Genomic DNA, 24,197 nt, shown 5'->3' with positions numbered 1-24,197 from the left:
ACTCTTTCCTATGCACAACAATGGATCTCCTTCACTCAGAGTCAGATCTGCAATCAACAGAGTTTTTTTAAGTACACCCCAACTCAGTCTTATACCTGCATTCCTCATTGGATAATTTACCATTTTTTTTAATGATTGTTTTCAGGAATTTTTACGGTCGAAACTATTCTTTCTAATTATAGATAAAAACTGCTATTTTAATCGTTAAAAATTTTAATTAACGTTAAAATAACAGTTCTTATCGGTAATTAAGAAAAAGAGACAGTTCTGCCGTAGAAGTTCCTTTTCTGTTGTCAAGTTTCTCTGCAGGTTTTGCTTCCATGTAATTGCTTATGGCAGTGTTTGGATGATGAGAAAAAAAAAAAAAAAAAAAAACATTTTCTTGCATTGTTGTCAGCTTGCAGCTTCTGAAATGCTGTGAAGTGAAGGTTGCCATGTTCTTGGCCTGGCTGTGGCAGAGGCAGTTGCTGAAGAAGTTGTTCTTGGTCGTTGTCGCTCCTCTTTACTCACCTGAAGTATTATCATCACATAAAAATATATATTAAATTAGATAAGTGGTTGTTAAGAGTTTTTTTTTTTTTTTCTCTTTTTAATTTTTTCGTAGATGATAAAAGGAATATTTGAGGAATAATGCTTTAAAACTGAACCCCATTTATTTAATCAATCATTTTTATTGATTCTTTTCATTGATTTACTAATATATTAGCACAACTTGAGGTAGAGCTGGACCATTCATTATTAGTCTTTGTTTCCCTGTTTGTTTAATTATTAGGGCCGTTAATTATCAAAAAAAAAATTATTAGGGCCGTTACTAAGGGAAGGGGGTCTAATTATTATCCCTGATATCATGCTGATTCACTAATAATTAAAAGAATAAGAATTTATTGTTTATTGGGTAACTGACTCTTCTTAAAATTGGGTTTTGTGAAGTTTTAATTATGACAAGTAAATGCAAAGAGTGCTTCAAGAAGGACAGAATTCAAAGTTTGATAAGAAATTTGCATCAATTGAACACAAACAAAAATTAAAAAAGCATATATGAGATGAGAGAACCCAAAATTATTATTATAAAAATAAAAAAAAAAAAAAAATAAATAAAAAAAAACCCCTTACCTGGTGTAGTTCGTTATCCACCGTTTGATTTTGATCAGATCTTCTAATTGCTGCCACTGGCTTTATTTCTCGCCCAACAATCTCTACTCTCATCCCTCCTTCTGAAATATGGTTATTATTTGATCTCTTCAACTTTGCTTGCTTCTTTGCCCACAAACCTTTCATAACCTCTACATAAAAAAAAAAAAAAAAAAAAATCATTAATATCCTCAGACTTCATGACCAACATCCCACAAACAACAACAAAAGATGTAGACCAAAAAAAAAAAAAAAAAAACAACAACCTTGAGTGGTGATGAGCCTATAAACTTGGCCAAGAACAAGAGTATCCGTTGGCCTGAGAAGCTTGATGCGTGTCAAACGAACGGAGCCATTGTTGTTGTTGGTAGTTGCATTATCGTTGATATTGGGATTGTTGGTGGTAATATTGTTGTTGTTGACGATATTATCCTCATTGGGTTTTGAAGTTGAAGGGCACAAAGTGGTGGAGATGAGAAGAGCGACATAGTGACCAGGATTTGTCTTCATAATCTCACTAGCACTCACAGGCCAATACAGTTTCTCTACTTTCCCACTTGGGTATTGTATCACCAGAGTTGCTGCATCAATGGCCTGGCAATTTCCCATCTCTCTCCTCTCTCTCTCCCCCTTCTTGTTTCTCTCTCTAGAAATGAGGTGATAAGCAAAAGCAAGAGGGGTGGGTGGTGGTGGTGAGGAGGAGAGTGAGAAAGGAGGTATTGTTCTAATGCAAACAAGCTCTTTATAGCAAAACAACCTTTCTAGTTTTTACGGCCTTTTCGAGAATCTTTTAAAGAGTTTTTAAAATGGGCAACAAGGGTAGTTTAGTAATTTCTACAGTGACCATGTTGGGTGTGCTGGGATTGGACGGATGAAGGAACAGAAGTTTTTTTTGTTCTGTTTTATTTATTTATTTATTTATTTATTTATTTTTAGGGGTAGAGAAAAGAACAAAGTTTAAAGATAGAAACGAGTTGAAATTTATTTCTAGGACGTTCAGATACGTTACATACTTGTGGTCTCCTCTTGCTTTTATGTCATCCACCGTCCGTTAAATACTAGTTATGGGCAGTTTTCTTGCCACGTCACCATTTTATTCTTTTTTATTTTCATTTTTTTATTTTTTTTTCTTCCTGGAATTCCCATGTCACCTAAGAAATAAAAAGAGTTAAATTCACTCAAAAATAATAATAAGAGTTAAATTCCTAAAACCGTTACGAGTTTTACGTGGCTTAGCTACTAATCCCCCACGCTGTCAAAGAAGTACGCATTCCTTAAGCTCCTTTTTTTTTTTTTTTAGTGTGGCAACACGCGCCATTGTAGATTTTATTTCAGTATTTTGCATATTTACCCCTGAGCTTATAGGGTTTTGTCAACTTATCCCATGAACCTCTAACTTTAGCAATTTACTCCCCCCAACTTGTAAAACTATAGTTAATGTGCCCTAGTTTGATGATAAATCTCTTAGAGGACGTTTGGTTTATATATTCAGAATCATGATTCAGAATTATTCTCATTTTACGTGTATTTTTTGTGAGAAAAAAATACTGTAGAGAACCATGAATCATGGATGAATATAGGAACAAACGTCCCCTTAAATTGGTGACAAAAAAGTACATTGGATAGAAAATTCCAACATTGCCATTTAAATCCTCACATAAATCTCTAAATTTCTCAACTCTTTTGACCGTAAATATGATAAAGAAAATTAGAATAAAATTGATAAAATTAGGCATATTACAACAATTTTACAAGTTGAGGAAAACTATCAAAATTAAAAACTCCAGGGATAAGTTGTCAAACCCTACAAATTTAGGTGCAAATGTGCAAAATACACTTTTTCCCCTTTTCCTTTTGGTGTGGGAAGAAACCATTTAATATGCTTATTTGAAGTTTGTATTTTTCCTTCTTTTTCTTTTTGTATTACTAGATGCAATGGACTTAGGTGTAGAACAAACTATGAATGGTAGTTATAGTATATTAATAGTCCTTATATGACATATATGCTTCATAATGCTTGGACGTCTAAAGTTTTTTTTTTTTTTTCTCTCTCTTTTTTTTGAACGTGTCATTTATAAATTATTATTAGTTTTTGTGACTTTTTTGAATGAGATGGACCCCTGCGTGATGCGTGACGCTATTACAATTAAATGTTTGTGATTATTGCGTGAGTATTTTTGTCAATGTTTCCTCAATATTTGACTAAGACTCTTTTCTCTTATTATGAAAAAAAATTAAATATTTTAGGATCTATCACTATTATATATTAGTATATATGTGTGTATGGTGTATAGAAGATCAATTATTAATTTATTCCCTAAATGATTTTTGTATCTATCAATTGAGGAGGCGTCTAATAAATAAGAGGTATTAGTGCTTCCTTTTCATGTGTATTCTTGGTTAGATGAAGCATCAACAGCCATTGACCGCCTCTCCATCTGACACCAGAAGTTGAAGAAACAAAACCCTGCCCAATTTGACATTGAATTCAAAAAACTTTTAATGCCCAACGTGGCCCATATAAATCACAATGGACCGCCAGAGAAAGGGACTTTCATTAGAGAATCCTAATTTCATTTTGGCATTTTTACTATTTTTTTAAGTGTTTTGAAAAAGTATTGTTTGTATTTTGGATATTCTCACAATTGTATTTTGATTTTCAAATTCACGTACTTTTTATTGTTCAACAATTGATTTTACGTACTTTTTCTCGTTCAACAATCGATTTTATCCTTTGAATTGGAGAATTTGACTTTTGTAACTTATGGATTAACCTGAAATAAAATACTAATAAGTGAATTTATCTTTTTAAACTTATCTTGAATATATATTTTAACGTTTTTTTTTTATTTTTCAAAACCATAACATCTAATTCGTGTTTGGTTACAAATTTATAACTAGTAATTCGTCAATTTCAGTGTCGAACTTTGTTGCCGACCTAAAGAAAATCATAAATTTAATATACGTACAAAACAATCTTAAGAATACACATGCTAATAAGGCGGTAATATAGGTTACGAACACGACAACACGACTTGAAAATGACATAAATTTCACAAGGAGTTGGGAAAAAAGATGTTAGGACATATTTGGATTGACATGAAATTGATATAAAAAATATCGGTCAATTTCGTATTATGGATTGTGTTCAGATTAATTGTAAATTAGAAAGAAACAATCAAAGTACGACACGAACACGATAAGTGACACAAATTGCACCTACTATTTTTTTTTTTTTATCCTACATGGTGACTTTTGATAAACTCAATCTACAAAGTATAAGATAGTAAATATACCCTAAAAAAAAGCTTAAAAAATATACCCTAAAAAAACTTAAATAATTCTCTTTTCCTTGCATTACTTTTACTAGCTCCGGTGACGCGCGTGATGAAACGTGGTGACACAAATTAACACAAGTCACAAGAGAGTGCACGTTTCATGTTGCTCACCGAACGGGACCATAGAAAAAGAGTTCAGAGAGAGAAAAAAAAAAAAAAAAAAAAAAAGGGGATTTTTTTTTTGTTGTTTGGAGAAAAGGAAAAAAAAAACGTGAGAGAGGAAAGTATACTTTTCTAAATCCATTTCCCAAGTCGCCAACACGAAATAAGTGCGTGTCGCGTGTGAGGAGCTTCTTTGGCCCATACCTTTTATCATTCTGTTTTGGATCATTTCTGAAAGGAATTTTCACTTTTTTTTTTTTTTTTTTTTTTGTGGTTTATCAGTATATACATTCTTTATGGTCGTTTTTTGAGTTACAGGAAAAAATAATAATAAAAAAGCATTCAAAAAAGAATATTTTTGGAGCCCCATCTTTTTCTTCTTTCTTTTCTTGGCATGAATGGACGTGTCAATACCGTCTCATGTTTTGGCCATGTCCATGACTAAGAAATTTCAAAACATTTTTCTTCTTTTCTTTCTAATTTAAAGAGCCAATTTCCTTTTTTTCATTATACAATATGAATTTTTATGAGTCATTATAAAAATTATAATGATAAAAAAACTTTGAATTATCAAATCATATTTTGTATTTTTGTAAATATATCTTAATATAATAGTAAATGATGGTAAATAGATTATTTATGGTCCATTTGTTTTGTCGATTTAAGCTCAAGTTTTGTTTTAAAAAGTGTTTCTTAAAAAAATAAATTAAATTTAAAAAATTCTGTTACAGTATTTTTTTTTATAAAATTTAAACTATGGTTTAAACTACTCTTTTAAACGCATCGCTTACTTTAATTATTGTGGGAGTTAGATTTTGTTTTGTGATAAATGGCTCTCACATGGTAATAATCAGAACAAATGCAATCGACGCTAGTCCTTAGCCTGATTGAACGAAGGAGGCAACTTCTCTACTTGAAAAGTGCCCTTCTTTAGCTCGCTCGAACGTTTTGAGTGAAGTCTTTTTTTTATTATTTTATTCGACTATTCATTATTAAACTTTATTTAATCCGCAAATTACTCATATTTGTGTTCGCGATAGAGGCTCAAAAGGAATATTTGCCTTGATTCCTACCTGCAAGTGCTTGATTTGCCTAAAGTGCAGGTTTTCTCTGTGATTCAGATCTTCTATTTAATATTTAGTGTCTCAATTGATGTGCAACTAATCATACTATATCACATCATTTCGTGATAAGTAAAAAAGAGTTAGTTAAAAAGTATTTTAATTTTTTTTCACAACAGATGCATTAGTTAAACATTAATTAGGACATCCAAATTAGACAGAAGATTTGTGTCTCAAATTTGCGATATAAACGTACTATTGTCAACGACTCTTCTTCGTTTTCTAATTGACCTTACATTTCCACCGTCTGTAACCAACAAGTAATTCGTAAAGATAGTAGAAAAGGTTTAAACATAAATTAAATAGTCATGTTTTACAAGCTAAAGTTGTTTTGCCCGTTTAGTTCGCTGATTCGAGTTTTTAATTTCAGTTGAGATGTGACTTTATATAAGAACTTTTTACTGTAGCAAAAAAGTTAGATGTGATTGTTTCTGAGAGCTTTTTACTGCAGTAACACTCGAATCGGTGAAATGAACGGATGCACGCACGGCAGGGATTAGGATATTTAATCAAATTATTACCATGGTCAAAATACCCTAAATTAGCTGATATTTCAAAATGAAATAAAAGATACAACTAAAGCTATATATATATATATATTATGTATATATAAGAAACGACGTATAGTTGAAGATTATGAGTAGTCAATGATCAGTACGTACTCTGGTAGGGACTAACAAACGCTTCATTTTAAAATAGTCTTCAAAGCAAATTTATTTTGATTCGTTTTTTTCCCCTATTTATTCTTTCTGTTGACAATGTACGTAAAGGCAATTGTATATTTGTACAAAAATAGCCGTCCTTTGGCATTTTACATATTTTCTCACGTTATAACCAATTATTGAACACTATTTCAAATGGCAGATGATTACTTGTAGGAAAAGAAATATATCAAATATATATGGAAAAAAATAAATAAATAGTTCACCGACTGAGAAATACATGCACTGGTTTTGATTTTTGTTGAGCCATAACCTCCAATGAATTTGTTTGATTTTGAGCACCCACAGGAAGCTACTGTGCTCTTACGTCGACACAAATCTAGTTTAAAGTTTGACCCGCACTTCTCTACATGATGATATTAGATATGTGGGCGACTTTTTAATAATTATGTTTCTATGATTATTTAAAATTTAATAACATGATGTAATAAAAATTTAATTTTATTAATTATTATATTTTTTTAAATTAATTATCTAATTTATTATTATTGACTAATCAATATTACACTGTTAAAATAATAAATATTCACATACGAATAATCAATACACAAGGTTAAAACAATAAATATCCACGTATGAATAATGTTAGAGTAGTTATTGAAACACCGCACAAACATATGTACATATACATATTTATAGACAAAAGCTATTATATTCATGAAAGAAGTTAGAGGTGCAGCATAAAATAGATTTTATGTAATAATATATCATAGTAAAAGTACATAACTTGTTTTATATCAATATTACACTTTTTTAACTTGATTATTATGTAAAATAAATATGATGTTATACTTCTTATTTTTACAAGAACAGTGATGGAAATTAAACACTTATATATATATATATATATATTATGACATTACTTTTTTTTATCACTTTCTTCATTCATTGTTTGATAGTTGGACTCTATTATTTTATTTTTTATTTAAATAATAATATATCATATTAGTGGAGTTTACATGTCAAACAGTGAATGCAGAGAGTGATAGAAAGAATGATATTATAGTATTTTCTATTATTTTTAATATACTACAAAGTAATTCTCCTACAAACATACATATTTTAAAATGTGCAAATCATATTTATCATCGTGATGGGTGTTAGAGAATTGGCATGTGGTGAAGAAGGCATCCATGCTGGTTTGTTCAAACTTCAAACTAGGCGAGCAAACAGTGTATTTATTAAAGATGTGGATCCCATATTAATGCCCCTTATCAGATTTCCTTTCTTTGAAAAATTATTTTATGGTACACAATTCTAAGGGTCCCACACTATTTCTGCTCTGTATCAGTATCATCTATGATTACACCAACATGGGATCTTTCGTCTTACATTATGCTTTGCTTGCTTACTATTCCATTTTAGGGTTCAAAATCCTTTTAAAAAAAAAAGAAAAAAAGAACAAGGGTAAAAAGTAGTGAAAAAAAAAACATTTTTAGTTTAGTAAGTGGGGGAGGAAGAGATTCTCAATCCACGATGGTTATGTGCTTAATATACACACACATATATACACACAGAGACACACACATTTGCGATATTCTTTTTAATAATATTGTAAGCATACGTTCTTGACCATTCCTAAGAAGTATTAACATCTTACCAAAATGGTTTAAACGTGTTCTAGATTTTACTGATTGACGTTGAAATTTATTTATCAAAACTCTATAAATTTATAGATTTCAACCACTATTGTCATTTTCATTCTTGCAAGAGATTATACTAAACTCAGTACTACTTAAAATTTTTAATCGTATTTGTGTTTTTGTTTTTAAATGATTAGTGATATAAACTCAGGAGTTTGTCCACTTATTAGTTATTATTATTATTATTATTATTATTATTATTATTATTTAATGGAACTCAGTTAAACACAACTTCTTCATAAGTACTCTCAATGGCGACGAGGAAAGACAATGATCGCTAGTCTTGGACGTGGAATGTATTTGGAGGACTTAAATGCAATAAAATTAATGGCACAGCCAGTCAGTGAGTACATACCAAGCTGTCTTGAAAGAAGAAAAGAAAAATGATATTCGTTAATATCAAACACAAAACTATGCTAACAGAATCAACATCACTATATTACATATATAATATATGTAATATATATTAGTGTAATTTTAAAAGTTACTCCAATATTTACTCATTAGTAGATGTCGTTATTTTAACTGTAAGATATTAATCAGATGGTAATTAATTGAGTAGTTGATAAAAAATTTACGACTTCTTATCACATTAAGTCATTGAATTTTTATATTTAATACGAGTAACCACTAATAAAAGTGTAATTATTAAAAACTCGTTCATATGCAAACAAACACATTTAATTTAAGTAGGTAGATTAAAGAATGTAAAAAACAACTTTTTAAGAGATGATGTTACTTTTTCTTATGTAATAAAGAATCCTATATTTATTTAGGGAAAGGAGGGAAAATAAATTATATAGCGCATGCTTGAACATTTTTATGCATGAAAATTGAAATCAACAAGGTCAAATGCCAAAGTGGAGTTGTCTAGATCTCGAGAAACTAACACCATGACAACTAGATAGGTCTGTAATTTGACCCCAAAAGCATTAAAATCAGTGGTGAAGATGAGCAAAATCCTGCAAACGATTGGGAACTTCGATATCTATCTACATGGGAAAATTCCCCACTTTGGTTTCACATTTAGCTGCAGAAATAAGAAAGCGTGTATAATGATCATTAAATATATATATATATATATATATATGAGAACTTCTGACACATAGGACTCTTTTGTTGAATTTCCTACCTTATCTTTAGAATTATTTATTTATAGAGTAGAAGATAAGATACAGATTTACATGTTATATTTTCATCAAATTCTATTAAATTATCATATATTCTTTTCGTTAATATGAACTTGATGTCAATTATTCACAGTTTAGAACTATGTACTATCACTAAAGTTTCTTTTTTTTTCCCCCATATTCCATAGCAAAATTTAAATAGTAAAATTGAAATATAGCAAAGTTTTAAAAATATTATAACAATAATAACAAAATTGATATCGTTAAAATAATTATAGTACAAAATATGGCGTTATTATGATAAGTCATGTATCATTTTTTCTATTTTTCTAATATTATGAAAATTTTGCTAAATTTCACCTAAGGTATGAAATTTGCTATGTAGTGCAATTATCTCAAAAAAAGAAAGAGAGAGTAAATGAGTGAAGGGGTTTAATTTTGGTGACATGCCTTTAACAAGTGATTTTGATTAAGGAAGGAGGAGTTTTTTTCTTTTTTTTTTTAGCCAAAGAAAAATTAATGTTGCAATGTCCATGATAATGTAATTCTAATAAGCAACTTGTTAAAAAAAAAGGGGGGGGGGGGGGGGGGGGGGTGGATAAGGTTTTTTTTTGGGGGATATTTATAGATCATTGGGTCAAAATTTACCAAACAAATGTTAGAAAAACCATAAAACTAAATGGGATTTGAGGTTAGATGTTACAAATGGAAAGAAAGGAATGGAAGGAAATAAGAATTATAATAAGGGGAGAAAGAGGAAAATAGGCCAAGATTTGAGATGAATTAAAATTAATAAGCCAATAGTTTACATAAGTTAATAAATAGGCCAAATTACTGTTTTCGTCCATAATTTGTCTGGTTATGAACCATAACTTGACAAGTTATTCACGGTTTTTGTCCATAACTTGTCAAGTTATGAACCATAACTTGACAAGTTTGTCCATAACTTATCTGGCTATGAACCATAACTTGACAAGTTATGGCCTATTAATTTCTATAACTAAAAATTGGCCTATATACTTTCTTAAGCTTTTCATATTGGTCTATTTTTTACTATTTCCGTATAATAAGTGCACTTTACAACTGATACAACCCTGATCTGAGAGGCCCAAATCTTGAAAACCATTTCTTTAATGTGCTTAGTATATCCATGTCATGTGAAATGTTAGGTATAAAAATGGCTGATTAAGTTAATCCCAACTAAACAATGCACTCTTATTTTGCTCAAAATATGGCCAAACTTATGGGGGAGTATAATACTACATCAATTTAAATATTAAATGAAAGATGTTAAACCCCTCATTTTGTTTAGAATCTTCAACTTTCAAAATATTTGTGCTTGATTTTTTTTTATTGAAAAAAAAAAAAAAAACTAGTGGGTACAATTCAGCTTCTTCTCATTTTCAAGAATTGAATAGGGTGGAAAATGCAACATTTTTGTAGGTCCCCTTGTCATTGCCTTGGCATTTATGGTCCTAACTAGACACCTCCACCAAACAGCGAGGACAGCATTTTTGAAATTTTTGTTAAGAGCTGGTTTTTGTTTCTTTCGACCTCTGTATTTTGTAGGTCCCAATATTTGTGATTTCCTTTGGCATTTAAGGGTTCTATTTAGATCTCCACCAAACAGCACACAAGATGTATTGGGGATTTTTGTAACGAGTTGGTTTCTGTTTCTTTCACCTTTATTTATGCCCATACGAATGTCGTCACATGTATAATTTCCCCAAAAAATAAAAATTTATGTCCTCGCGTAAGCCAAAAAGCGAGTGATGCTAAATAATTTTTGTTTTTCTTGAATCCTAATAAGTTGTTTATGATGACATGTGTGTGATGTGTTTCCTTTCACAAATTATTTATAGTGGGTCAGTCCTGTTCATTTCACCGATTCAAATTTTGTTATAATAAAAAATTTTCAGAAACAGTCACATTTAACTTTTTTATTACAATAAAAAACTCTCACATAAAATTACATCTCAATTCAAATTAAAAACTCAAATCAGCGAACTAAACGTGCATGTAAATGTTAGGTAGCTTCAACTCAGGTACGTTCTTACATCTTTGACTCTTCTCGAATTGCTTAGATAAGCAAATAATTTTGAGTAAATAATTCTTAAAAGATTTACCATCAAATGCATAGAAAAACAATTTTCAAATATCTAACTGATTTTTGACATAAGATAAATCTCATTACCGCGTGAGGACAATAGTCTTCTTTCTTTTTTTTTTTTTTTTTTTTTTTTTTTTTTTTTTTTTTTTTTGAACCAAAACGGTGAGCCCATGTACTATCAATTACCAAATGAAATCTTAGGAATCAGTTTTGACCATAATGTTTAACACAACAGAGAATAAACTTTTTAGATCAATCTTTAATTATCACACAAGAATATCAAACCCTTTTTATGTTATCTTCACGGCACTCATACCAATCCATAACTTTTACAACTTCAACATTCAAATTTCACAAGTACATCATTCAAATGTGCAAGTATATCGTAACTTTATAACTTCAAAGTTTGAAGTTCGTAAATTCCAATATAAAATGCACTGAGTTGTAGTATTCCCGACCCAGTGCTGTGAATTTTCTCCTGACATCATAAAAGTTTCCTATTGAACTCATTTACTATCAATTTCATTTCAGGCTTCAAGAACAGTTTCAGCCTCCATGTTTTCTGCCATTTGACCATAACAGAAGAATATTCACTTCAGTTCTCATTGTGTATATATTTATACCATTTACGCCTAAAAGTGATGACTAATAACTTTCTTCATGTGTTCTCACTTATATTCATGTCTTAATGCCCCAATGGGTCCAACAAGGCAAGCTGGTCCTTCTATATCATTATATATATATATATATATATATATCACTTATTAGTAATCAAGTGTAGACCATGAATTATTCTCAAACTTGGCCTTATTGACTACGCTGCATACGAAACATCCCTCAAACCAGTACTGAGGTCATAGTTTCCCTGCATAGTGTCTGCAATTCCATAATTCCAATTAAGGACTATAATCCTTTAAATCATTTAAAACATATATAAACAAGAATGGGTTTTTTTAGTGCCGTTTCGTTAAGCGATTTCAATACCCTTTTGTGCGTTTTTCATGCGGTGTAGTGCATTAATTGCACTTTTTTTTTTCCTCATTTCGTTTTTACTAAGGCATCATTCACTTCGCGGATTCGAGTTTTTAATTCGAGTTTAGACGTGACATTTTCTGAGAGCTTTTCACTGTAGCAGAAAAAGTTATATGTGATATTTTCTGAGAGCTTTTTACTGTATAAACTTAAACTGAAAACTCGAATCGGTAAAATGAACGAGCTTTAAATAATTTTTCGCGAGGAGTTTTTTTCCTCCATTAAGCGAAACGTTTTTTTATAACTTTTTAGACTTTTTTCCTTATCTTTTGCTTTATATCTTTTTCCGCTTTCGTTTTTATTTCTTTGGTCTTTTTTTCTCTTTCTTTCACTCTTTTTCTATAAAAAAGAAAAAAAACAATTTATATAATTGTTGTTTTAAATAAGTTACACCAAAGTTTTTATGGCATAAAATGGGATAGGATAAGGCTTTTGTTTTGGAGTGTGTTAGAGGAAGAGGGATGGGGAGGAGGACAAATCCATTGTTTGGTTGGAGGGCTAAGAGAATGGAGAGACTCTCCTTTGAACCCACCAATTTAGATTCTTTCATAAGTTTACGTGTATATAAAATCTAACAAATTTAGTATACGCTTGTTCCATGAGTTCTTAATGAGTTTAAACTCGTAATTTTGATTCTGCTACAGTATTTTTCTCTTAAAAAAAATTTTTAAATTTCAAAAATCATAATCAAAATCACTAATTTGAATCCTAATTTGAACCACCCTTAAGATTACAAGAATATTTTACGCTCTAAAATAATTGTTAGCAAATAATAAAATAGACACCAATTATCCTTTCAACTCTCTTTTTTTTTTTTTTTTTTTTAAAAAAAAACAACATAGAAAGATTACTACTATAATCATTTACATCCTTCATATTACACATCTCGTTCAACTCTTTCTACCATTCCTACCCTTCATCCCTTCTACCAAACGGAATGTAAGAGAATACGGTTCGATCCCGCATTGTGTCAAAAAGAAAATACACATATTCGTTCAAGGCTGACGTTTCTCAACATACCAAGCTACCATGAATTTTCTCAAAAAAGAGATTGCATAACTAATTTGGTACGCCATTTTCTCTGTACTTTCTCTTCAAACCTCACGGAAGAACAAAACAGATGGAGAGCAGACAAACTTCATTGCTACTTTAGATTCACTTTCCCTTAGTTGGATTTACAGCAAGGAATATAATGGAATGAAATTGTACTAAAAGCGTCATACAAAAGGAAAGAGACTAAGCTAATACTTGCTTAAGCGTGTGAAAAAGATGCACAATTAACAACAATGGTTTTATAACGTTACAGCAGGGAGAAAGAGCTAGTGAGATAACTTCAGACGGATCAGTTACTCGATAAGAGAGAACTCCGTCGTAACTCAACATCCCCAAAAATTACACAGATGGGAAGTATTTGTTTAGATTGAATGGAAGAGAATAAAACTCCTCACTTCTTGTGTCACCCTTGTAGGACCTGAACTTGTCCCACCAATGTTTACCTCTGTCTTTCCTGATTGCGCCATCCCTCCTATGTAACGTATTGTCGAGGAAATACGCCACGCAGCCCGCGACAAACGCTTCTGATTGTAAGGGGACGTTGATGATATCATTAAACTGCCAAGCATAGAGGAAAGGCATTATGTGGAGATTCATGATTAACCATCACATGACATTGACTAAAGCTTAAGCACTTTAAAGACAAAAGAAAAAGGACATCTGGTCCCTACCCATCTTTCGCCGGTGTGAACTGGACCGTAACCGTTGATTGCTGTGTACTCATTGAAATACTGCGGTACAGACAAACCAATGAAGATAGAGAAGCCGAGGATGAACTTTGTTCGGAAGCTATTGAGGTTGCAGAACTGCAGGAAGCTAAGACCTCCCGAGCCTGCACATATGGAAGAAAACATAATATAATGTTGCTCACATTTTACCAAAAAAAAGAAAAGAAAAGAAAAGAAGATATAGCTCACTTAAACTACTCAAGAAATGAATCAGAAATCACACATCTGCTTGTTAAATGGTTAAATCAAAGCTCATACCAACATAAGCGAAGAAAAGGCAGTACAGAGCAGCAATGATGGGAGCCGGGATTGAAGCAAATACAGCTCCGAACTTCCCTGTAATGGTTAGAAAATGAGTAATTATAAGTAAAAACTGTTCCAAGTAGAATCCTAATTCCAGAATATCTCATATATTACCAACTTACCAAGAATGGAGAAAAATATCATGAATCCCGCCGATATTTGCACCACCCTTCGACTGCCAACGCGTGTCAAAGCCAAAAGACCAGCATTCTCTCTGCCCATATTAAAGGGAAGTTTTCAGGTAAAAGTGGAAGTTCAGTTCCTAGTTAAAGATAGAAAGTTAAACAGCTTAAGTCCGTCCTTGTTAATATTCTTACACAGATACTGAGGACCCATTCACAGTTCCAAACAACCCCGAAATCAGAATGCCAATTCCCTGGTTGCAGAAATATATCATTAGTCAACAATGACCAGAAACTAAAAGTCAGTAGAATTCCACAACAGATCGGAACATTGCAGAAACAGACAGTATTGTTGCACACCCTCCATACTCAAGAAGCCAGAAAGAGATTTATTTTTTGCCTATATATTCAACCCTGATTTTGATGTTTTTCAACCGTCCTACCATCTTATATATTTCAAGTACATTGCCATTTCGTGCGGAATAATGCTAGAAATCCCAACTTTTTAATACCAATTCACGTGGTATATGAGCGGCCATTCTTTTATTGGTAGGCCTTTCAAGTTAATATTACAAAATTGCATCTACCAATGGAGAGATGACAACTCTACCATGTGAGTTGGTATCAAAAAATTGGGATCCCTACCACTAATCTTTCGTACAAGATGGGCAAGCTTTTCTATTTTGTGAATTTTTAATCTGCCTGATGCTGAAACATAGAAAGTAGACATACCAAATATGGAGTACAAGTGTTACATCTATGGTACACTAGCCTACAAACGCATCCAAAGGACAATAGAAGTTACGGTGGAAATGGAATAAATGCAGACGTGGTGTACCAAAATTTGGATAAATTTCACACATTGTGTCATGTAAAGGGGACATTTTTCATACCTGCCAACCAACTCCGCGGCTGAGAATAGAAGGTGGAATCGCCGTAGCACTAGCATACCTTGCAACCGCAATAAAAGCACCAGTGGACTGTTTACATCGTTCGTCATATGTTAGAAATCACTCATCAATTGGACGAAATTACATAAGCTTCAAAAAAAATGTGGATTGAATCGAGAAAAGTATCTATCAGGCATGGTAGCATTTGATTATGCCTAAAAGGGTTTTGTAGTTTCGAACAAAGTTAAAAATAAATAAATAAAATAATAATAATAATAATAATTAATTAATTAATTAAATTAAATTTAAAAAAAACTGTCCTTTCATTCAAAGAATTTGAATATAATATGAAATTCAATGCTTTTAAAGATTGGAGAATAAAAGGTAATCACACATCAAAAACCCATACGTGGAATTCAAAGCAAGACACTGAAAATAATTGAGAAGGTACAAATAAATTGGCAGTGAAAAGAAAAGAGTGGTGATAAAGGAAATTGCCTTTTGGTTTTTCATTTTAAGCTAGTAAAAAAAGTGAAAAGGGCCGGAGAAAACTGACCTCCACAAGAGCAACAAAAGAAGCCATCATCATGGCAAAGGCTTCACCAGCATCAAAAGAAGGTGCTCCCCATTGAAATGGGTAAGGAACTCTTATCCTGCACAACCAAATTCTTGTAAGGACGATTTTATACTGTTAATCGATAAGAACACCAAGCCATGCCCGTGTTCTCTTTCTCCTTCCCCGCTCTCCAACCAGTTACACAAGTGAGTTAATTATACATCTAAGTGAAACGAATTATGATTCCATAAATTTTTTTTTAAAAGAATAATGCATACTCCTAAGAACTGAAAGTCAAATAAACAAGTTACTAACATCTATACCAACAACAAAAATGATGATAAAAAGCATCATCGTTGTCATAGGCATACAACCATCTGTAAAGCTACTGAACCTGGGATTAAATTATTGATACAAAGATAGGTATTTAACATAGTAGAAATGTTGGAAAGAGAAACTAACACCAAGAACACAATCTATACTAACCATGGAGCAGCATCAATAAGTCCTGCCCGATCAGTACGGCAGCTTGTTTGTGTTTTGGGGGCTGCATCATTGTATGCCCCACCAACAGTGAGCAGGTGGGCATAAATCCACACAATCACCACCGTAAATATGACAGCAAACCGGTCAAAGACATGCTTTCCTGTGTGAAATATGTGCGGCAAATACTGCACAGCAGTTATTGACGAAAACCATCTTAGCAATAAAGAAACAGGCAACAGAACAGAGTTAGAGAGACACTAAAGCTAGAAAAGCAACAGCTTTTATGGTTATCAGAATACTTCACCTGTGAAACAAAGACTAAAAGAATAAGCTGTGGAAGTCCAATCTCAACACATTTGGCAACCTAAACATCCAGGAGAATCATTAGCGAACAATCGTCACAATGAAATTCGGTTCATGCATTAATGTGCACTGTGCGGAAAGAACACGTACCCCAGGAAAACCTAACTCATAGAGGCCAAAACCAACTAGACCTACCAAAGGAACAGCTGAAAGTGGACTTAAAAACCTGACAAAAAAATGAAAAAATAAAAAATTTAGCATCACAAATTTTAAGTTTGGATTCTTGTTTTAAAAATACTCCTGCAAAGAAAACAGCGAAAAGTGTATAAAAAGTTGAGTTAACTTGTACTTTCGATTCAAGTAATATCAAGCATTCATTACTTAGCACCATATGGAATATAGTCACTCAGTTTTTTTTTTTTTTTTTTAATAATGGTCTCATGTGAGCCCAACCCATGCAAGCCAACCAATCACAATTATTTGCTAATAATTCATCCAAATTGTTCAGGCATTACTGAATATTATCTAATGTGAACCAACCTGGTGACGTTGCGCCAAAGGCCACTGAAACCCAAGACAATCTGAAGAGTTGAAGCAATAATGAGAGAACCCTGAATTGCTCGCATTGTCCTTTTAAATCTCTGGAATGATATAAGAACATTCTCAATATGAGAACAGAAACTTTCAATGTCAATGAGACTTATGTAATCTTCAAGAACACCAATTTTCTTCATCTTAAACTATTGAAATGAAATCCCATAAGGAAATTGAAAACTTTCATAATTCAATCAATGACAATGTCAATAAAAATCAGAAATATTTTCTTTCGGCCCTTGGGAGGGATCCCCACAAACCATGTGGATCTGATAAGCCCCAATTAAACTCTGGATGAGTGGCCCACTAGGCGCTACATCCCACTTGTAAAAAGAAATCCAAGGCCAGTTGAGCTACTCTTGGAGTTCCAAAAGTATGGTTAACATGAAACTGAATGTGTATTGAATTAGTCATTAATAATCAGCTTGATGTTTTATAAGAACACCACAAAGTTAAATGTTAAGGTGTTCAGATGGTGAAACCTCATCAGGATCTGAGGAATCGTTGAATCGACCGGCAAGGATAATTGAAATTGTGGTGGGAACAAAGGTATACGACCCCCCAATAACAGCAGGTAATCGAGTCCCAAACATTGTCTGCAGCAATGTGTTCAAACCGGCGACCAAGAGCAGCGTCTGGATCACCTTAGCCTTCTCGTCCTAAAAGTTGGCAAATACGATGATTCAATGAATCATTATTGATATATCAAATCAAATCAACAATGATATAAGTGAAATTCCTTCTTAGGCCTTACATTTCCACCTCCCATCTGGGGAACAAGAGCAGTGGGAATGAGAACCGTGGTGCCAAGCATCACAAGATAATGCTGAAAACCAAGCAGAATGGCCTCAGCTGCATCAGAAATGGGCCACCGTTTTAATGAGTAAATATTTCATAAACCTCATTAGTCATTAGAATGGTAGGTGAGAGTAACAATAGAATTTTGCTCAAATGACTTACAAAGATTCCAGATTACCCAAGTGCAAAAATAAGTCCATTTAAAATTTCACCAAATTTGTCATGATGTTAAGAGATGCTCAAGCAACCATTCCCATATGTTAGGTAAGAAACGTATAGATAATATTAAAAAGTGACATTGGAATAGAAACATTTTGTGGGAGAATTCTATGGTAGGGACTACGGTATGAAAAAATAACCTACTAGCAAGGCACAACCTTTAATCGTCAAATGCTTGTTAATTTTGGTTATGCCATATTTTCTTAACCCGATAATGATTCTGACATGATTTGACAGTTGGAGATTGTGTCCAACATATAGAGTAATATTTCGTACCCCTACCACAGAATTCTCTCATCTTATATCATTTGCATAGAAATACAGTCAAAGTGGAGTCAACGTATTTAGCAGTAGGTATATTCTTAGATAACAACTAAAACAAAAGAAAACAAGATCCTAAGACCCTAAAATATTATCAGGAAGTAGGAAGGACATAATTAATATAAAGAATTAATTATCAGGAAGAAATTAAACAATAATTCTCACAAATACCAATAGGAACAAGAAAAGAAAAAAATTATTTCCTTTCTTACATGATTGGATTTATTTTCTCCTTTTCCCTTTTTTTTTTCCTTTTTGGTGGTACAGACTTATCAATATAATCAGCTTAATTTCTTTCGTCTTTTCAAAAGAATAACATTCCTTTATGTAAAGTGGTATCTGTGTCTGGCAAAGATAAAGAGGCAAGGCAACTTAGAAAAGCTACTTTCAAGTTTCAACAATTACGTACAAAGGATAAAGAGCCGAAAAGAAATAAATTAAACAAATAAATAAACAAAACCACCAAAAGAAAAGAACATACACAAAATATACCTAAAGGATCCAGAAGAATCAGACTACTAACAAAAAAAACCCAAAAAAATCATAATAATTGAATAATCCAACACTTTCATCATGAAGAAACAAGATTTCAGAATCACAAATCAAGATAACAACCAAAAACAAAGAAGAAAAAAACCGAAAAAAAAGAAAAAAGAAAACTCACGCCATGTAGGTGGACTGGTAATGCAGTAAGAGATTCCGGGTAGCTGATCCTTTGGTGGATGTGGCTGTGGCTCGTCTGCCTTCGGACCAGCTCCTCCTCCTGCCATTCTCTGTCTAGAACTTTCTCTCTCTATACAAATAACAAAACAAACACTATGAAACCCAAATCTGAGCAAGACTCAGATCCCAAATCTACCGAAAAACACCAAAACTTGAAGAAAAACAGAGAAACTAGTGGAAAATTCAGTGACCCAGAAGACTGAAATGAAACAAACAACTCACATGTATAATAATAATAGAGCTTGAAAAAAAAAACAATTATATATGTTGCACAGTAGAGAGCTAAGCTTAGCTTTGAAACAGTGAGAGTTTTGTAATGCGTATAATAATTGAGCAAAAAAAGATGATTAAGAAAGTTAAGGAGAAAGAAAAGAAGAGAAAAAAAGAAAAAGTACCTTTTAACTAGGTGTGTGTAGGTTGTGAAGCAAAATCGAAAGCGGTGAGAAAGCTTAAAGCCAAAAACCCATATACCCCACTGCCCAAAAATGTTTTTTTTTTTTTTTGTTCCTTTTTTTGCTTTTTGGTCACTCCAAAAGAGAAAAGAAAAACAGAAATGATTTTGCTCAGTGCGTGTATATATATATATATATATATATATATAAGCTGGTGAAGATTAGTGAATGAAGGAAGAATGATGATCGGAGCTAGCTTAGCAGCCTTAGCTCCACTGCTTTTTCGTTTCTCTTTCTCTCTCTAGAAAGTATAATGGAATGTGGGTATTTCACCGTTTCTCTCTCTAAGATCGTGTACGGTTCTTCTAACCTGAAATTACGTCCCAACATACATAATAAATTTGTTGGATTTTTTTTTTAGCTTTACTTTTTTTTTGCTTTTTTTTAGTTTTATTTATTTACTTAAAGTCTGTTTAGTTTTTTAATTTAAATTAAAATATAATTTTATATAAAATTATTTTATTATAATAAAAAAATTAAATATAATTATTTTTTATAATTTTTTATTATAACAAAATTTAAATTTTAAATTTAAATCGGTGAAATTAATTGAAAATTAATTTTTTTTTTCTCAATTATGTGTATCATGTATATACACAGCCAAAGACTTGAGGTAGAAATCAGATGCTAAAGATGTTTATTTCAAGTTTTTATTAAACATTTATTTTACGTAATACTACTTAATATTATTTTTACATAAGTTAAAAATGCCTCATTATAATCATATTTATATAGCTTTTTTTAGTAGATTTACCTTACTATATTAGACGAATTGAGATTTACTAATTCTATATTTATACGTGAACAGGTGTAAATCTTTCACGAAAAATCAGTCTTATATGTAAAGTAAGAAGATTTAACATTCTATTAAACATAAATTAATAGCATTATTATTTATTTTTTTAAGCTTCTCTAAAGAATCTCTAAAGTTTAGTTAAATTTTAGCTAAAATGATTAAAAAGTTATTTTAACTAATAATTTTTAAATAATTCAGTCTAACCATACTCTTTATGTTACCTAAATATAAATTATTTTAATATTATTAAATTTACAATATAGATAACTTTATTGAATTTGAAAAAAAAAAACTTTTACATTAATAGAATAATACAAAAAACTAAATGACTAATATCAGTTAGTGTAAAAGGCGTTCTTTAAAATTATTAACCATTTAACTAATGAGTAGAAAAAGAATTAAATCGTTAATTATTTTAATTAAAAATATGAAATAAATATCGTTTTATATTATTTCAAAAAAATAATGTCGTATTACATTTCTTATTTATAAAGGATCGGACGGATTAATAAGTACAGACTTTTTTTTTTGGTTAATAAGCTTTCGAGTACAGAGGTATTAAGCTTTTTCTATTTTTGCTTTTATTATTTTTTATTGTCCAATGTTGACTGTTAAGTTATTTAAGCAAAACGCCGTAAAAAAAAAAAAAAGAAAAAAAAGAAAAAGGGGGAAAAATCTTATGTTGAAGTGTTGTTTGTTTGTTGGGGAATCAACGACGTCGTTTTGCAGTAAGATAGAAAAAAGCTGTCTTGGGTTTCAAATATCAATTCGCGGATTCCAAGACACCCATAGAAAGGTGCACCTAAAAAAGGTCTCTCTCTCCTTAAAAAAAATAAAAAATATATATCTCTCTCCCTAGTTTTAATTAATATTTATGAGATGTTTATTTTAAAAATTTATCTATAATTTTAAATTATAGTTATTAATTTTTTATAGAATTTTTTTATAAAAAATTTAAATTTTAAAAATTAAAATCATAAATTAAATTTACGATCTAAATGTCTCATTAATAATTAATTAAACAAGATAATATAGTTGCTTCCTGAAAAGACATTAATACCCTTAAAAGGTGAAATTTTAAGGTCCCGTTTATTTTACTGATTCGAGTTTAGAATTTAATTTTTACTATAGTAAAAAGTTCTCAGAAATAATCACATCTAACTTTTTAGTTACAATAAAAAATACTCATATAAAATCACATCTAAATTCAAATTAAAAACTTAAATCAACGAATTAAACGGTCCTTAATTATTTTCCAGCAATGAGGATGGAGAGCAGTTTGGGAATTTCACTAGGGTGGCCACGTGGTCGCTGTAACAAAAGAATTTGTTGGGAGTGCCCAAAAGCAAAAGAGGGAGAAAATAAAAGGACAGCCGACAAATTCTCTCATCCCTAAATTCCAGTAGCAATCCCCCCAATCACTGCCTTGCTGTCGCATAACAACTGTAAGCCTCTTTCTTTTTCTTTTTTATTTTTCTCTTTGGTATTTTCTGTTACTTTTTATACTGTCCTGGTCCTAAAATCCAATGACTCATTACCGCTAAGTTAATTTTTTAACGGCTCGATTTTCGATAAAAATCATTATGTGTAATTTGTTATAAATTTTTTCATATGAATTTTTATCTCGTTTACTTCACAGATTTGAGTTTCAATTTGAGCTGAGATGTAACATTTTCAGAGAGCTTTTCACTGTAACAAAAAAGTTAAATATGACATTTTCTGAGAGCTTTTTACTGTAGAAACCTAAAACTGAAAACTCGAATCGGTGAAATGAACGAGGTATTTATAAATTTAGTAAACGTTTGGTTCACGAATTTAAAATTATGATTTAAAATTATTTTTAATTTATGTGTATTTTTTATGAAAAAATATTATACTGAGGTACGAATTATAATTTGAATCATGACACAAATTCTCATACCAAATACATTCTTAACCATTTAAAAACTAATTTAATAATAAAAATTAAAATAGTACAAAAAGAATATGCTCCACCGTAAAGATATTAAATCAGTTTAATTTTATATACGTTTCTTTATTTTAATGTGTTTTTAATTAGATTATTATAAAAAAAAAATTCTTATTATTAAGGTAATATGGATAATGCCAATGTTTTAAGCTTTCGGACACGTTGTTTAATTGTTACATAGATCACCAATATTTTCTAAATTATCAAAATTTCATTAAATTTCATTATACATGTATATATTTTCTAATGTGTTTAATTTTAAAGTATGCGCGAAAATATATCATATATTAAAATTTAAATATTTTTTTATCCAAATATGGATAAAGAATGTTTAAACATTAATAAACGTACTGATGCAAATGAAATTTTAGTTCGACAGAACAAATTCTATTCTTGACATATTTTATGCGTGTGGAGACATAGATTAAGAGACTAAATATTATATATATATATATGTAGGGATTAAATGTTCACACTATATGGGTGGGGAAGGAGGAGTTGTAAAGATGTAGGCACATGGTATTGTTGTGGTTGGTGATTCAATTCATGGCTGGTTATTTACATGTATTTATGCAATTCATTTTTATTGGTCAAAGTGTGAAACATATACGCCCAAAAAACTCCGACTAGGAAAAAAAAAAAAAAAGAAAGAAAAGAAAATCACCTCTTAGAGAAAATACAAGAAAATAATTCATTTACATAAAAAAATACAAAAAAAAAAAATTATGAGGAGAATAAAGTCAGCGAAGCTTCGAGTGTTTGTATTTGACATGAGAAAAGATAAAAGAAAAGTCGGTGGGCATTTAAAGTGCATTATTTGCTCTTTGTTTTGGCCAAGCTAAAGTTTGTTGCAATCACTTAACCTATGAGGTAGAAGTAGATTGTATGACTTTGATGCATATAAATGTGAAATAAAGTCATTTATCCTAAAATTTAGAGTAAATGGGCTAAATCTTTCTTTCTAGTACTAGTTTTTGTTGCAATGAGTAATTCTTATGAATGTTGTGGGTGTGAATTACTCAACGTATCTGATTGGCCAATAGTATAAGAAATTAGTGTAAGATCGAGAAGCCACACATCATCATGTGAAAAGCTAAGAATAAGACCAAAAAAAATCATTTAGAATGGGATTAGGTAATGAATAGGCATTTCATGGCCAATATTAGAGGGATATTGGTTATTTTTATTCAAGTATAATAATTAGAAAATACGTGTGTTGTTCTCCTTTTAAAGCAACCGTCTAGACTAATCAAGCTTTCTTTGACCCAAATTTTTAACCAAAAAAAAGTTGATCAATTATCATTATGTTTCCTACAAAATTCTTGTGCCCACATGATAGTCTCAATTATGCCACTTTGAAAGATTAGGTGTGCACATTGATTGGTCCATGAACAACTTTTGTCAATATTTTGAAAGGTGAGAAAAAGAAAATGAGCGTTGGGAATATTATCTAGGGAAGGAGCTGAATAAGTTTGTCCTCTTCTTTGAAGGCTGTAGATTTCCTTATCAACTTTTATTATGTGTCAATCAAGGAGATATTAAAATCATATTTGTG

The 24,197-nt window shown here is 31.1% G+C and overlaps 2 protein-coding genes across 3 annotated transcripts; both read right to left on the bottom strand.

Moving 5' to 3' along the window:
- Positions 1–7: 7 nt before the first annotated feature.
- Positions 8–1,897, bottom strand: LOC21388427 (kinesin-related protein 6). Its single transcript, XM_010113240.2, has 3 exons — positions 1,398–1,897; positions 1,114–1,283; positions 8–510 (listed from the first exon to the last, which is right to left on the bottom strand). Exons 1-3 carry the CDS (start codon positions 1,738–1,740, stop codon positions 394–396), a joined length of 630 nt encoding a protein of 209 aa, XP_010111542.1. The 5' UTR covers positions 1,741–1,897; the 3' UTR covers positions 8–393.
- Positions 1,898–13,454: 11,557 nt separating this feature from the next.
- LOC21388426 (nucleobase-ascorbate transporter 6) lies at positions 13,455–19,962 on the bottom strand. 2 transcript variants are annotated; one of them, XM_024175510.1, is made up of 15 exons: positions 19,821–19,962; positions 19,367–19,495; positions 18,119–18,216; positions 17,847–18,023; positions 17,311–17,411; positions 16,921–16,996; positions 16,772–16,831; positions 16,468–16,652; positions 15,982–16,078; positions 15,429–15,515; positions 14,731–14,789; positions 14,536–14,627; positions 14,369–14,446; positions 14,054–14,214; positions 13,455–13,940 (listed from the first exon to the last, which is right to left on the bottom strand). In XM_024175510.1, the coding sequence occupies exons 2-15, from the start codon at positions 19,470–19,472 to the stop codon at positions 13,722–13,724; spliced, it is 1,596 nt and encodes a 531-aa protein (XP_024031278.1). In that variant the 5' UTR covers positions 19,473–19,495; positions 19,821–19,962; the 3' UTR covers positions 13,455–13,721. The 2 variants fall into 2 exon arrangements, with proteins under 2 accessions (XP_024031278.1, XP_024031279.1); XM_024175511.1 differs by lacking the exon at positions 19,821–19,962 and adding an exon at positions 19,648–19,787.
- Between the last annotated feature and the right edge of the window lie 4,235 nt (positions 19,963–24,197).

Source organism: Morus notabilis, unplaced genomic scaffold, assembly GCF_000414095.1.
Source record: "Morus notabilis unplaced genomic scaffold, ASM41409v2 Scaffold32, whole genome shotgun sequence".
NCBI classification, from domain to species: domain Eukaryota; kingdom Viridiplantae; phylum Streptophyta; class Magnoliopsida; order Rosales; family Moraceae; genus Morus; species Morus notabilis.
This window is presented reverse-complemented; position numbering and strand designations above follow the sequence as displayed.

What these genes read in the sequence shown, in the direction of transcription:
- LOC21388426 (XM_024175510.1), bottom strand. Translation starts at nt 19,472, where the DNA reads ATGGCAGGAGGAGGAGCTGGTCCGAAGGCAGACGAGCCACAGCCACAT. An exon ending in CTTTTGTTGCTCTTGTGGAG is followed by an intron (nt 15,516 to 15,981) that starts GTCAGTTTTCTC and finishes CGATGTAAACAG; the next exon opens with TCCACTGGTGCTTTTATTGC. An exon ending in TTCACACCGGCGAAAGATGG is followed by an intron (nt 13,941 to 14,053) that starts GTAGGGACCAGA and finishes TATGCTTGGCAG; the next exon opens with TTTAATGATATCATCAACGT.
- LOC21388427 (XM_010113240.2), bottom strand. Translation starts at nt 1,740, where the DNA reads ATGGGAAATTGCCAGGCCATTGATGCAGCAACTCTGGTGATACAATAC. An exon ending in TAGGCTCATCACCACTCAAG is followed by an intron (nt 1,284 to 1,397) that starts GTTGTTGTTTTT and finishes TTTTTTATGTAG; the next exon opens with AGGTTATGAAAGGTTTGTGG. An exon ending in TGGATAACGAACTACACCAG is followed by an intron (nt 511 to 1,113) that starts GTAAGGGGTTTT and finishes ATAATACTTCAG; the next exon opens with GTGAGTAAAGAGGAGCGACA.